Here is a 14,781-nt window from a genome sequence, read left to right as displayed (position 1 = left end):
GGTTGCGTCCCTGACCATTTGGCTAATCGCTGTTGATGGACCTATCCTCCATGAACTTATCTAATTCTTTTTTTAACTCAGTTATACTTTTGGTCTTCACAACATCCCCTGACAATGAGTTCCACAGGGTGACTGTGTGTTGTGTGAAAAAGTACTTCCTTTTGTTTGTTTTAAACCTGCTGCCTATTAATTTCATTGGGTTATGTGAAGGGGTAAATAACACTTTTTTATTCACTTTCTCCACACCAGTTGTAATTTTATAGACCTCTATTTTATCCCCTCTTAGTCGTCTTTTTTCTAAGATGAACTGCCTCAGTCTCTTTAATCTTTCTTCATATGGAAGTGGTTCCATACCACTAATCATTTTTGTTGCCCTTCTCTGTACTTTTTCCAATTCCAAAATAGCCTTTTTGAGATGGGGCGACCAGAACTGCACTCAGTATTCCAAGTGTGGACACACCATGGATTTATATAGTGGCATTATATTTTCTATCCCTTTCCTAATAGTGCCTAACATTTTATTAGCTCTTTTGACTGCCGCTGCACATTGAGCACATGTTTCCAGAGAACTATCCACAATGACTCCAAGATTTCTCTTGAGTAGTAACAGATAATTTAGACCCCATCATTTTGTATGTATAATTGGGATTATGTTTTCCAATGTGCATTACTTTGCATTTATCAACACTGAATTTCATCTGCCATTTTGTTGCCCAGTTACCCAGTTTTGTGAAGTCCCTTTGTAACTCCTCATATCCTGCTTTAGACTTATCTTTCTTGAGTAATTTTGTATCATCTGCAATCTTTGCCACCTTTGGGGTTTACCCCTATTTCTATGAATATGTTGAACAGCACTGGTCCCAGGACAGATTCTTGGGGAGACTCTGCTATTTGCCTCTCTCCACTAAAAAACGTAGCCATTTATTCCTACCCTTTGTTTCCTATCTTTTAACCAGTTACTGATCCATGAGAGGACCTTCCCTCTTATCACATGACTGCTTAGTTGGCTTAAGAGCCTTTGGTGAGGGACCTTGTCAAAAGCTTTCTAAAATTCCAAGTACACTATTTCCCTTGTCCACATGTTTGACACCCTCAAAGAATTCTAATAGATTGGTGAGGATTTCCCTTTTACAAAAGCCATGTTGACCCTTCCCAACATAGAGTTCATCTCTGTGTTTGACAATTCTGTTCTTTATTATCTTTTCAACCAATTTGCCTGGTACTGAAGTTAGGCTTACCAGCCTATAATTGCCAGGATTGCCTCTGGAGCCTTTTTAAAAAAATTGGCATTACATTAGCTATTCTCCCATCATCTGGTATAAAGGCTGATTTAAGCAATAGGTTACATAGTTCTGTGGTTTCACATTTGAGTTCCTTCAGAACTCTCACCAGGTGATATTCATCCAACTTATTAATGTTTAATTTATTAATTTGTTCAAAATCTCTTCTATTTATGCATCAGTGTGGGGCAGTACTTCAGATTTTGTCGTCCTCTTCCCCCTCCCCCCCCCCCCCAGAGGATAGCTCTAATGTGGGTATCTTCCCCACATCCTCTGCAGTGAAGACCGATGTGAAGAATTCATTTAGCTTCTCCACAATGGCCTTGTCTTCCTTGAGTTCTCCTTTAGTACCTCGATCGTCCAGTGGCCCCCACTGATTGTTTGGCAGGCTTCCTGTTTCTGTTGTACTTAAAAAAAAAAAAATTGCTGTTAGTTTTTGTGTTTTTTTGTTTCTAGTTGCTCTTCAAATTATTTTTTGGCCTACCTAATTATACTTTTACACTTGATTTGCCAGAGTTTATGTTCCTTTCTATTTTCCTCAGCAGGATATGATTTCCAATTTTTTAAAGTATTTTTTTCTCCTGTAAACACCTCTTTTACTCTGTTTAGCCCTGGTGGCATTTTTTTATACTCTTACTGGTTTTATTTTTTTTTTTTAATTTAGGTTATATGTTTAATTTGAGTCTGTCTTATGGTGTTTTTAAAAGTTTCCATGCTGCATGCAGGCATTTCACTCTTGTGAATATTTCTTTTAATTTCTGTTTAACTAGCTTCTTCATTTTTCTGTAGTTCCCCTTTTTGAAGTGAAATGCTACTGTGGTGGGTTTCTTTGGTATTTCCCCCCCCCCCCCCCAAGATATTAAATTTAATTATATTATGGTCGCTATTACTCAACTGTTCAGTTATATTTACCTCTTGGATCAGATCCTGTGTACCACTTAAGACGAAATCAGGAATTGCTTCTCCCCTTCCAGGACTAGCTGCTCCAAGAAACAGTCATTAATGGTGATTAGAAATTTTATTTCTGCAGCCCATCCTGAGGTGATGTGTACCCTGTGAATATGAGAATAGTTGAAGTCCCCCATAATTATTGGGTTTTCTGTTTTTGTAGCCTCTCTAATGTCCCTTAGCATTTCACAGTCACCGTCACTATTCTGGCCAGGTGGTCGGTAGTATGCTCCTACTGCTATACTCTCATCTTTTAATGCCTGTCCATGAGCTCTCTTCTGTCTCTGGTTTATTGCAGATCCTGCAGGCTCTAGGGAAATCATACCATCCAGGCTGCTTCCGTTGTGTGATCTGTAATGAATGTCTGGATGGAGTGCCATTCACTGTAGACACGGAGAACAAAATCTACTGTGTCAGAGATTACCACAAGTAAGAACAAAGTAAACAGCTAAGTAAACCTAGTCGAAAACCCACTAATTCAACCTTCAAAATAGTGTGGGTGTATGGACTAGTGTAATGAGCATGGGACTGGGTGCTAGGAACTCCTGACCTCTTCCCTTCCTTCTGCCACTGACTTCCTCTGTGGCCTTGGGTAAGTCACTCAACACCATCTGCAAAATTGATGTAATATTCACCTATCTGTCAGGGGAAATGTATGGTTCAGTTAGTTAATGTTTGTAAAGTGCTTTAAAGGTATAAGAACTAAATCAGCCCTGAAGTACCGGTAAATTCCTTTGAAGCCAATGGGAGCTGCACTTTGTTACACCAGGGGCTGACTCTGGCTTGTAAGAACCAAATATGATTAGGATGTTACTGCTGAACATATGTGTGTGTGGTGGTGGTGGGTTTTTTTGGAGGGTGAGGGTTAGTATCCACCTTTTTATATGGTTAGTTAATTAAACAAATGATATATCATAAAAAAATCTACTTGCAAATCACTAGTAATGTACCATCTAGGGAGGTTAAAGAGCCACTGTCATAGGTAATATTAGACCTACCAGTTGACATACACTTTGAGCCATTCGCTTACTCAATTCTGCTGCCTGATTCCTCTTATGATCAAGGAGGATATTGAAATATACAATAATCCTGCTCTAAGGTGCTCCACAGAATTGCCTTATGTTGCACTTGTGCTAAAGTTTTAATTTCTCGTAGATATAACTATTACTATAAAGTAATGCATACTCCCTTGCACTTGAAACGATTTGAACCCACCCAAAACACTATTCAAGCTTGAACATGCCCCACTGCAATGAAATCGGGCCCCAGGTCTTTTAATATGTCTGTGCATGGATTATTCCTGTGTCTGATTTTCCCTGTCCCCACTTCCACCTCTCTGAGTAGCCATTTTAAACGATTGCTACTTTTTTGTTTTCAGACAGATAATGCAATGCAATGCTATCCTATTCCTACTTCCTAGTCCTTATTTAAGTGGGGTTCACTGTTCTTTCAAGGACTTCTTCAACCTGAAATCTACCTCTGAATGGCTGAATAATCTGCAGTAAATAGTACTTGTAGATGAAAAAGTAAATCCTAGAGCCAGACCATGACATTTTTAAACATCCGGATCGCCTTTAAACAGAAAGCAATTTCCTACCTTAACAATAGAAGAGCTGGCACTCTACTATTACAGTGTACATGAGCCGTTAAAAATGGCTTGTATGACCTAGTGATAGAAACTGCTCTGTTCTTCTTCGAGTGCTTGTTCACGTCAATTCCAATCAGGTGAGCGTGCGCCGCATGCACGGACGTCGGAAACTTTTTCCCTTAGCAGCTCCCATCGGGTCGGCTGTGGAGCCCCCTGGAGTGGCACCTTCCTGGCGCTGGATATATGATCCTGCCGACCCGACCCCCCTTCAGATCCTTCTTACCATCCGTGACGGCCATTGGAACAGTGCTCACTTGCTCAGCAGGTGCTCCCTTGGTGTTCTCCTGTTAGTCATTTGAGTTTCAAGTTAATGTTATAGTTAATTTAGTACATGGTTGTATAGATAGTTTAGATAGTAGGTTGGGAGCAGGGTCTCTCCCCAATCCCTAACACTCCCCCTTGGGCTCTGGGGCATGCCCAAGGCTTTAAGCTCTGCAGTGCTTGCAATAAGCCTATGCCCATCAGTGACCCCCACAACTCTTGCTTAAAGTGTCTGGGGGAGGCGCACCAAACGGAGAGGTGCAAAATCTGCAGGGCTTTTCGGCCAAGAACCAAGAAGGAGCATGATTTCCGCCTAAAACCACTTTTAATGGAATCCACTCTCCACCCACAGCCGGCTGCGGACCACCAAGATTGGCCCCTAGCATGTCCATACAGAGTGCTCCGGCATCCGTACATAACACGGCACCGAGGAAGGACTCTAGCGCAAGAGACCCTTGGCACCGGTGCTCCCCGGCACCGCAGCCAGGAATAGCAGCCCAGCACTGCTCAACTTCTGCAATGCTGCACAAGCGACTCAAGAAGGGTGAAAGGGGGCTCTCATCGGCCCCGAAAACCGTGGGACTGTCGGGGGATGCACGGGCGCACCCCAGAAATGACCCAGTGCAATGTGGGCATGAGTCGGTGCCATTAACTTCGGTGCCCCAGAGGGACCATTGAGTCCGGCACGTAGCGACTCTCTGGCAGGGCAGTGTGAGGTGGAGGTGATGAAGCTGTGGCAGGTGCGTGAGCTTTGGGCCCTCCTCCAATTGACCATAGGGCACATCAGGACCTCCTTAGGCGAATTGCCCGCAACGTGGGGTTGCAAGCAGAAGAGGTGGTCGAGGCCAAGGACCCCATGGTGGGTCTCACTCCTGAAGGTCCATCACGGGTAGCTCTGCCTTTGATCAAGACTGTTCAAAACAACATAAAGACCCTTTGGCAGACCCCGGTCTCGATTCCGCCGACCGCCAGGGACTGGGACTCCTCCTTGATGTGAACAAGTCAACCTTGTCACCGATCCAAAGAATAGAATTCATCAGGGCGGTGCTGGACTCGGTACAGGCAAGGGCGTTCCTGCCAGAGACCCGATTCCAAGTCATAACAGACATTATTCAAAACCTCAGGTGGTACCTGACCACTACAGCAAGGGGATGCCCAAGACTCCTCGGCCACATGGCAGCCTGCACTTACGTGGTCCAGTATGCCAAGCTGAGGCTCAGGCCATTCCAAGCTTGGCTCGCTTTGGCTTATCGCCTGGGACGCATCAGCCTAGACTCAGTCGTGACGGTGCTACAGCAAGTAATCAAGTCCCTCCATTGGTGGCTCAACCCTCGGATGGTGTGCGCAGGAGTCCCCCTCAACAGCCCACAGCCCTCCTTGTCCCTGGTAACGGACGTGTCAGTGCTGGGTTGTGGGGCACATCTGGGAGATCTCCGAACACAGAGCCTATGGTCAGAGAACGAGCCCTTACTCCAGATCAGTATCAGGGAGCTCAGAGCAGTGCGACTGGCATGCCAAACTTTCCAGTCCCTACTGCAAGGCCAATGCATGGCAGTGATGACGGACAACACCACAGCCATGTTTTACATCAACAAGCAGGGTGGAGCCCAGTCCTCTCCCCTATGTTGGGAAGCCCTCCAGCTATGGGAGTTCTGCATAGCCCAGTCCATTCACCTGGAGGCGTCCTATCTCCCAGGCATGTAGAACGAACTAGCGGACCACCTCAGCAGGTCCTTCTGCAATCACGAGTGGTCCATCTGTCCAGCCAAATCGATTTGTTTGCCACCCGGTGCAACAGAAAGTGCCCAACGTTCTTCTCCTTCCAGAAACACAGCCCGGGTTTGATCTCGGACACATTCCTGCTACCCTGGGGAGACCGCCTCATGTATGCCTTCCCACCGGTCCCACTCATGCACAAGGTGCTGCTGAAGATCTGCAGAGACAAGGCAAAGGTAGTCCTGCTGGCCCCAGCGTGGCTCCATCAACATTGGTACACCACGCTTCTGGAGCTGTCAGTGGACACCGCGATCGTACTACCACTCTACCCCGATCTGATCACACAGGACCATGGACGCCTTTGCCACCTGGACCTCCAGTCCTTCCATCTTACAGCCTGGAAGCTTCATGGTTAAACCGGATGGCACTCATGCGCTCGGGACCAGTGAGGGAGGTCCTACTAGGCATCAGGAAACCATCCACCAGGGCCACTTATCTAGCTAAGTGGAAGAGGTTCACTTGCTGGTATGCCCAGCATCACACACCTCCACTCCAGGTGCCTGTACCACTCATCCTGGAGTTTCTCCTACACCTGAAACAACAAAGCCTGGCAGCATTAAGGTACACCTCGCTGCTATCTCAGCCTTCCATCTGGGAGCGTCTGGACGTTCCGTATTTGCCAACCCCATGATAGGGCGTTTCCTCAAGGGCCTGGACAGGTTATATCCGCACATGTTATGAGCTGGCCAAGGTCCCATTCCCTGCTATTATGGCACGTTCCACAAGGGAACAAGTCTCGTCCGCTGCTTTCCTGGCCCAGGTCCTGATACAGGAGATCTGCAGAGCAGTGAGTTGGTCATCGGTGCATACGCTTACCACTCGCTATGCTATCATCCAGCATGCCAAAGATGATGCGGCATTCAGCAGAGCGGCACTCCAATCAGCAATTCTTTGACTCCGATCCCACCTCCGGGGTAGAACTTGGGAGGCACCTGACTGGAATTGACGTGAACAAGCACTCGAAGAAGAAAAAATGGCTACTCACCTTCTCGTAACTGTTGTTCTTCGAGATATGTCCACATCCATTCCAATACCCACCCTCTGTCAGAGTAGCCGGCAAGAAGAAACTGAAGGGGGGGTCGTGTCGGTAAGGTCATATCCCCCGCCATGAAGGCACCACTCCAGGGGGCTCCACAGCCAACCCAACGGGAGCTGCTGAGGGAAAAACTTTCTGATGTCCGTGCACGCAGCACGCGCACACCTGATTGGAATGGACGTAAACAACATCTCTCAAAGAACAACAGTTACGAGAAGGTGAGTAACCGTTTTATCTGCGGGTCTGCAGCTACCAGCTTGGTATGGCTCCTTCTGAGAATAACTAGCCATGCGCACCACTCCTAAAAGTTTTCAATTTTGAAAAACATGTCTAAACACAGGTGCCCTTCCCTTCTAGAGAAAACAGAGTACTGAGAGTTGGCCTCAGAAATAGGTTCTCAAAAGTGTTTATTCCAAAATGGCAGCTCCTCAGATCAGAGCAGGTTCTTTCAGTCACACCAGGATATAACTGGCATAAATGGCATTTTTCAATGGATCATGTACAATATTTGTTGATAAAGTCCATGGTCCGGATGCTCCATGGCCTGGATGTATAAAAAATTTGTTGATTGGCCCTGGGATTTACTACTTCCTCCATAAGTAATGTTTACTGCAAATTGCACAGCCATTCGAGCCAATATGAGGGCTATATGGTGGTATCCAGTTTGTTAGTTCATTTTGTAAACAAACACTTGGAATGAAAAGCTCTTCACACCACTATCCTTGCAGATAAAGTGAAAAACCACATACTGCAGATTACCTCTTAGTCAGAACATACAAGCCTCTTTCATACAGACGGTATATGTGTAACTGTAATTTCTCATTGCTCTTGTAGAGTTTTAGCTCCAAAATGTGCAGCATGTGGACATCCCATTCTGCCAACTGAGGTAAGAACCTTTTTTGCTATTGCTTACAATTCTTACTCCACTGCTTTCCTGGGGACCCCTAGGATCGTGCCATTTTTTCCTTCATGCTTGACTCTCTGTCAGACTGAATGTTTTCCTGGCTCATAAGAGCTGTACATTGTTTCCTTGAGTGTTGCCTTCACAGCAATCTCAGCCTCTGTTGGCCCAAGGTTAAAGTGCAGTGTCTGAGACTCAGTAGTTCCTTTGCTTGATAGTTCAGTTTGCTACCACTGGGTTAATCTGCTCTTTTCACCTTCTGTGAGATTTCATTGCTGTTACTGGTAGGTCAGACTAACTTGTCCCTTAGTCAATACCAACTTGTTGATTTTGAAGAGTGTTCCACGTATGAGGGAGTGCCCTCAACTAGAATTAAGTTCTTATTCACCATAATCTTGTTAATTTAGTGTCTTTTGGTAGAACCAGTTAACAATGCTGACACTTTCTCCGAAATTTGAAATATTGAAGGATTTCACATACTCCTTGCTGTATCCATTTGGGATTGACTTGACCAGCAGAAATCTTTCTTTTAGTCTCTGATATTCAGTTTTCCAGGGATGCCTACAGCAGATTGATGACGAAGCTTTGCTGAAAGCAGATCTGCAGATGGCAGGCTTTATTTGAGATTTTCTACCAGTGGCCCACATGCATTTGTTCAATATCCACATTGCTGCAGGAAGAAATTCACAAAACCCATGTGTCACATCCTCCTTTATCTGCCATCTGTTTAATATATTTATTGCTTTAATATTTACAGGGGTCCGATGAGACCATTCGGGTTGTGTCCATGGACAAGGATTACCACGTGGAATGTTATCACTGTGAGGTGGGTCAACAGCCTTCTAAGGGCAAAGTGAAAAAATACTATTTTAAAAAGAAATAAAATATGCAGGCATCTTGGGAACTCAGCAGATCAGCAACAGCAACCTCATGTTGTTAAGTTCCTACAGCAGTTATTAACTGCTGAAAAATGTCCAACATAATATGTCTAGGGACTTCAATGGAGTAAAACAGTGGTGAATCCAGCCTGGAAATTTTAAGAAAAATACTAGTGTATTTAAGATGTATAGGGACATAACTCGCCATAAGATCTAAGTAATAAAGAAAAACTACTAAACCAGACTAACCTTACTGTGCTGGAGGTTGAATCTTACAGATGCTTATGATGGATACTTTCCTGCCCATGACAAATCTAGGTACTAGGGGCTTATTTTGAAAGAGCTGTCAACAGTTTAAGTGCTCATGTCCTTATTAGGGAATTTGATCTCCTTTAAATACTGGTGTCAGGTACTAGTTGGTTCTTGCAGCAGAAAGCAAATATACATTTTAATGGCCACTCTGGTCTTTTTGTAGGATTGTGGGATGGAACTCAATGATGAAGATGGACATCGCTGTTATCCGCTAGATGAACATTTGCTTTGTCACTCCTGTCACCTGAAGCATATAGAGAAAGGCACAACTCCAGCAGCTATGTACCAGCATCACTTCTAGTCAGTACTGCTAATTCCCAGAATTAGCCTGTCAGAGGACTTGTTATAATACACATTTTTCCCCAGTTGATTTCCAGTATGCATTTTCCCCAATCAGTAATTTACAGTAAGAGGATACAGAGACATTAGCTAGATTTTTTTCAAGGTTTGTATGTATATGAGCTCCACTCATATCACAAATACGTTTATTTGAACATGTAATGTTTTCCAGGCCGGTCGATTTATTTTCCCATGCCTTTTTACAATCTCAAGAGCTCTTTGCTTTCACTTGGGAAGATTTTTCAGTAGAAGGATAACCATCTATCACATCAGTGAGTTCATATGATGCCATGCACAATTAATAAGCCACAGACCTCTCTACCTGCCTGCTGAGAACATTTCTTCAGTCTGTGAAGTGGTTTCTGACAAGCACGTTTCATCAAATCCCCCAAGGATATCAGCTTATTAATACTGATTCTTAGAATCTTTATAATTCTTTAGAAAAAGGGCTCTGTGCACAAAAGCACATTCAGACCTTTCAGTTTGTCCCCAGAACTCCGATGCCAGCCCAGCTGTGAAATGGTTGTGACGCAGAATAGCAATCTGAGCACAAACAAACCAGGCATCTCACTTGGCTGCTGAATGTCCACATCCCAACAATTATTTTTTTTAAAACTGGAGCAAGATCTACAAAGCCATCTTGGCAAATGTGGTCACCTGTGCTGCTGCTTGTGCATAAGCATGGTACACTAGGATCACTTTGTTGTATAAAGTCTGAGCAGCAAATTACATTTGAAAAGATCTGGATGCTGAAAATATGTACGGGAGGGCAATCTATCTCCCATTGTTTCTTGCAAAGGTCACTTTAGAAGAGAGCTCTGTGCACACAGACACTTCCTAAGCCTTTCATTTTATCCATGGAGCGCAGACATCAACACTGCTGTGAAAAAGGTGCAAGTCAAGAGGGCTCAATGCTCACTTCTACAGTGTTTATCCAGCTCAGACCTGTTTCATAACGGTGCCTATTTAGAGTTCTGGGAACAGATTCAAGAGCATGATGAAGGCTTTATGTTTGCACAGTTTTAGATCCTAACTATGCATCCCTCACTTGTGAGTAAGCCCGTTGACACACATGGATTTGCTCACATGAATAAGGATTACTTACGTGAGCAGGGCTTCCAGGATTAGATCCTTATTTTTTTTATTCCATTTAGAAAGCAAAAATGGCAAATGTTTTTCCTTTTTAAACACCCATGCCTTTTAATCAAAGAAAATGCCTCCCAATGGGTGCACAGCTATGTGTGTGGTAAATATGCAATGGGTATTATTTACAGTACACATACTGTGCGTACTAAAGCTTTGCAGAAACTGGTATACAGGTACAATTTTTTTAATTAAAAAAACCAGCTGTTTCCACTGCTGTTTAGTGTCTGTGAACTGACCTCCCCAACGTATCCTCAGTGTATTGAAGACTAATTAAATACTAACTAAATCCTTTTGCATCAGAGCTAAGCTATTTATTCAACCCTGTTTGATCGTATGGTGTACAGTTTCCTCCAAGATCCACCATGAAACAGTGCTGACTAAATTAGCGAAACAGTGGTAACTACATTCCAGGAACGAGCCAGAGCAAAGTAGCAATACTCTTCAACCAAACATCTCTCCCAATAACAACTTTCTGGCGCTAGCTAACTGCTTGAAGTTTTAAAAAAAAGGGGGGGGGGCAGATTCTGCCACTCTTACTCCCATTTAATAGTATCTTACTCCATGAGTAATCCCACTGAAACGAATGGAGAAATAAGGTATTACTCAGCTAACGGTGGCAGAATCTGACTCACAGTTGATGATATTCTGATATATACATTTCTCCTTCCTCCCCCCCCCATCCTTAGCTTAGAACTGAGAGAGCCCAATCCTGAAAGGTGATAAAGAGCTTCCTACAAATTGCTGAGCATGCTCAACTTCACTTTGCAGAATTGGGCGCAGCTGATTTCCCCCCCCCCCTTCACCGAATGTCATGAGAGGGGCATTTTGTCCCACAAAGCAATAGCTCTCAGCATCCCAGTCAGTCACCTTCTGTCACTATTTCCAATGACAACAGCAACTCCCAGGTTAAGCATTCACTTTGTCGTGAGGCCAGATAGGGCTCTTTCAGAGCTATTGATCATGCTGTTCCCTGTTTCTTGTGGTAGAGGATGCAAGAAAGCAGGCAGATTGCTCCATTTGCCTGGAGACCATGAGACAAGCAACTTTCACATCTCCCCACTCTCCTTTCATCCACCTCTCTTTCTTTCTTCCTCTCTCTCCTATGCACACACTCTCTAAGATTGTCTAGATTAGTGGAGGAAACTTGCTGAGTGTTTAACACCTTAAAATATTAATTTGCATTAACAACTTACTACATATCCTCATTTGCCACAATGTGAGTAGAAATAAACAGAACCCAGCAATAGCAGATTTTTATGCTGAGATTGTTCAGCCAGGTACAGGTTTAATCAGTTGCACAAGCAAGCGTAGTCAGTGGGGAGGGTGTTGGTTTAACATCTGCAGGGGAGAACTACGATACGATTAGTAGTGATGGGCAGGTTTCCAATCCGATGCCTCAGTTTGCCCTGCTCTAGCCAGAAACCAGGCAAGGCTCTGGACTCTGATTTTGGCCCAGGGCTTGGTCAGATCAGCAAACACTCCTACAGAGCACAGCAAACTGATATTTATGACCCATCCATTAGGTGAATGCCTCTGCATGTACTTCATTGTGACTGCTGCCCTTTGGGACGATGCCACTGGAATAAGGTTGGCAAGCAAGTCCTCTAACGAAGGCCAGAAAGGATGGTTGGTTAGGGCTGTTCAGCAAGCTTTGAACAAGTGGGGTAGTTTAGCTCTGAAGCCCCAATATCCCCAAAGACTTACAGCCTCCAGATGAGTGAGTGAGGAATATTATTAAGGACTGGTAGTCACTGCACTAGTATTGAGAGAAATATTCCTATGTTAGTGCCCTTGACTCTGAGGCATGATGGGGGGTTTTTACTGGTGATTTCAGCAGGAGCAGAATCCGCTCCAAGATGTACAAGGACCAGAACATGGAACTGGGGGGCTCACTATGCAGCTGTTGAACAACGGCCGGGGGAGGGAGGGCAGGAGGGATGCTGATGCAGCGGCAGTGCTATACACAAGAAGGCTGAGCCAGGTGTAGTAACACGTAAGGACCAAATCCTGCCAGGTGCTGAGCACCCTTGACTCCATTTACCGTAATGGAAGTGGAGGCTGCTCCGCTCTGCACAGGATCCAAGCCTGTAGTGCTTGCAGCCACACCCAGTAGGTGTTTGAAAAAAGCAGTTGCAATCTAAGATTGCGCCAAGGTACTTGGGTGGAAAGCAACTATAGTAAATTGGCAACTAATGAACATCACTGACTATTCCTTGTAAACGGAAGCATTCTGACCGGAGAATATATGAATAACTTCATAGGGATGAGGCATAAATGCCAGGCCTGGCACGACTGCTCTTCCTCAAGAGATCAGTAATCCCATGGCTAAGTTTTATTAGTGATACTGACTTTCAGAAAGCCACTGGTATGCGTGCATTTCTGGTCATAATGTGGGGAAGATGTGAAAACACTAACAAGAACTGGACTCTTTTAAACACAATAGACTCCTCAGTCATTTAGGGCAACATCTGAGTGATGCAGAATAGAGATGATTGGGTTATTTTGGGCTGCAGTCAGACCAGAGGAAAAGCCATCTCACAAGAAGTCTGCTTGTTGTTAATTTAAAAATATACCCATGGAAAACTAGTCAATGACACTCAAGTACAGGACAACTTACTGATCAATAGATATTGGCGGCTTCTTCTTGGGTTTATACTGACACTCTCCTCTCTAACACTAAGAGGGGAGGGAAATGAGAGAATGAAAAGTTACTCTGTGGAAAGCCTCTCTTGGCCTGTCATTCTGCTGTGAGTTACACTGGAGAAGATTTCTCTGAACTGACGGAAAATTCAGCCTCCGGTTCCACACGGTGTCTTGTTTCTCATGCGAGCAATCCCAGAGCCCTCATCATTGGGGAAATGGAGGATTGTCCTACTTTCATTGTTAAAGTTCTATAAATTATGAGTGATGTGAACTTTTTTTTTCTCCTGGTGTGTTTACAGAGAGCTAGGCGGCAGCATTAAGCAATTGGGAATGGAGTGTATATGTTTGTGTTTTTGAAGCTAAAGTGTACTGAATAATTGCTCACCTACCTGTTTTAACTTGTACTGTTTGATCTTTGTCAGTCTGAATGAATTCAAGATGCTTTTTGTTCCTGTTATTTGGAGGAAGATATTTACTGGTTGTTTTAAAGTCTGATATACATTTTCATCTCTGAGTTACTTATTTGCCAAGGCCCTCTTCCCCTCAGATTTCACTGGAAGGTGTGTGGGTGTAGAGGGCTGCCTTTACAGCAGCATCTCCTCCTAGCCCTGGAACCCCATGGAACTCCCTCTACAAGTACTCTGCAGGATTTGGAGGGATGGTAGTGGCAAGAGCTTGTCCTCATCACGTTCTCCCCTTCCCAGGCTGTGGATATCTGAACCTATGCTGATGCTGCTAGTAGTGGCCCCAGGTCTGCACATGTCTCTGCCAGGGGGTTTTATGCAGGCCAGGGAACCTGAAAGCTATGCTGTCAGGGGAGAGGGAGGACCAGGACCTCTGAGGAACTGTGGATTTCCTTCCTCAGGGACCATGGAGATCTGTGGGGTCAGAGGCTCCACTCCCTGTCCTCAAACACCTCCCTCAAGGGAAGAATGCCAGGAAACTCTTAGCCTGCAAGGTGCTGAGCAGCCTACCTCCCACTGACTTCACGGGGAATTGAGGGCACTCAGCACTTTGCAAGAACTAGCCTTCTGCAAGGTCAACCTGGCAGACTTTCCTGGGCCACCTGTACCTTTTGCCATGGGCATTTTGGCAGGAGAGGAAGAGTAGGTCTTAAGCAGTTTAAAGCTGCCTCTGCGGAGAGGTAAGAGCAAGATGGAGCTATCACAAAAAGTGTGACACATTCTGGCTTATTACATGGCTTGTAAACATCATCTCTCTTCTGTTAATGTGCATGTGCAATCTTTTGTTAAATGAGCCCTTGAAAGCAGCAGTATGCTCTGAAAGTTAGTCTAGTCTTTACCTGTGGAAAGAGCTTTGCTCTTTTAATTACCTTTTAGGGTAAAGGATGTTTTGAAGTCTCCATTTTGCATATGATTATTCATTACAGCCAAATAATTATTTAAATGAAAAATATCTAGGGTTTGCTTTCAAAAACCAAGGTTTAAAAGATTTTTAACTCAGCTCATGCTTTTAAACACATACATTCTCTATTATTTAGAAGACTGATGTTGGCTTAAATTTGGATTTTTGCATAAAACTTGGGGCAAGACGAAAAACTGCAGTGAAGACATTTGTGTGTGTTTTAAAATAACAGCATGAAAAGTAGTTAG

General features: G+C 44.3%; 1 protein-coding gene across 2 annotated transcripts in view; it reads left to right on the top strand.

The window, feature by feature from the left end:
- LIMD1 (LIM domain containing 1) overlaps window positions 1–13,675 on the top strand; it is a 56,552-nt gene extending 42,877 nt beyond the window's left edge. For both annotated transcript variants that reach the window (XM_005278607.4, XM_005278606.4), the window contains exons 6-9: window positions 2,527–2,657; window positions 7,784–7,835; window positions 8,608–8,676; window positions 9,204–13,675. In XM_005278607.4, coding sequence (XP_005278664.2) covers window positions 2,527–2,657; window positions 7,784–7,835; window positions 8,608–8,676; window positions 9,204–9,341 — 390 coding nt within the window. In that variant the 3' untranslated portion in view covers window positions 9,342–13,675. The remainder of the gene's footprint in view (window positions 1–2,526; window positions 2,658–7,783; window positions 7,836–8,607; window positions 8,677–9,203) is intronic.
- Window positions 13,676–14,781: the final 1,106 nt, after the last annotated feature.

Source organism: Chrysemys picta, chromosome 2, assembly GCF_011386835.1.
Source record: "Chrysemys picta bellii isolate R12L10 chromosome 2, ASM1138683v2, whole genome shotgun sequence".
In the NCBI taxonomy this organism is placed as follows: Eukaryota; Metazoa; Chordata; order Testudines; family Emydidae; genus Chrysemys; species Chrysemys picta.
This window is presented reverse-complemented; position numbering and strand designations above follow the sequence as displayed.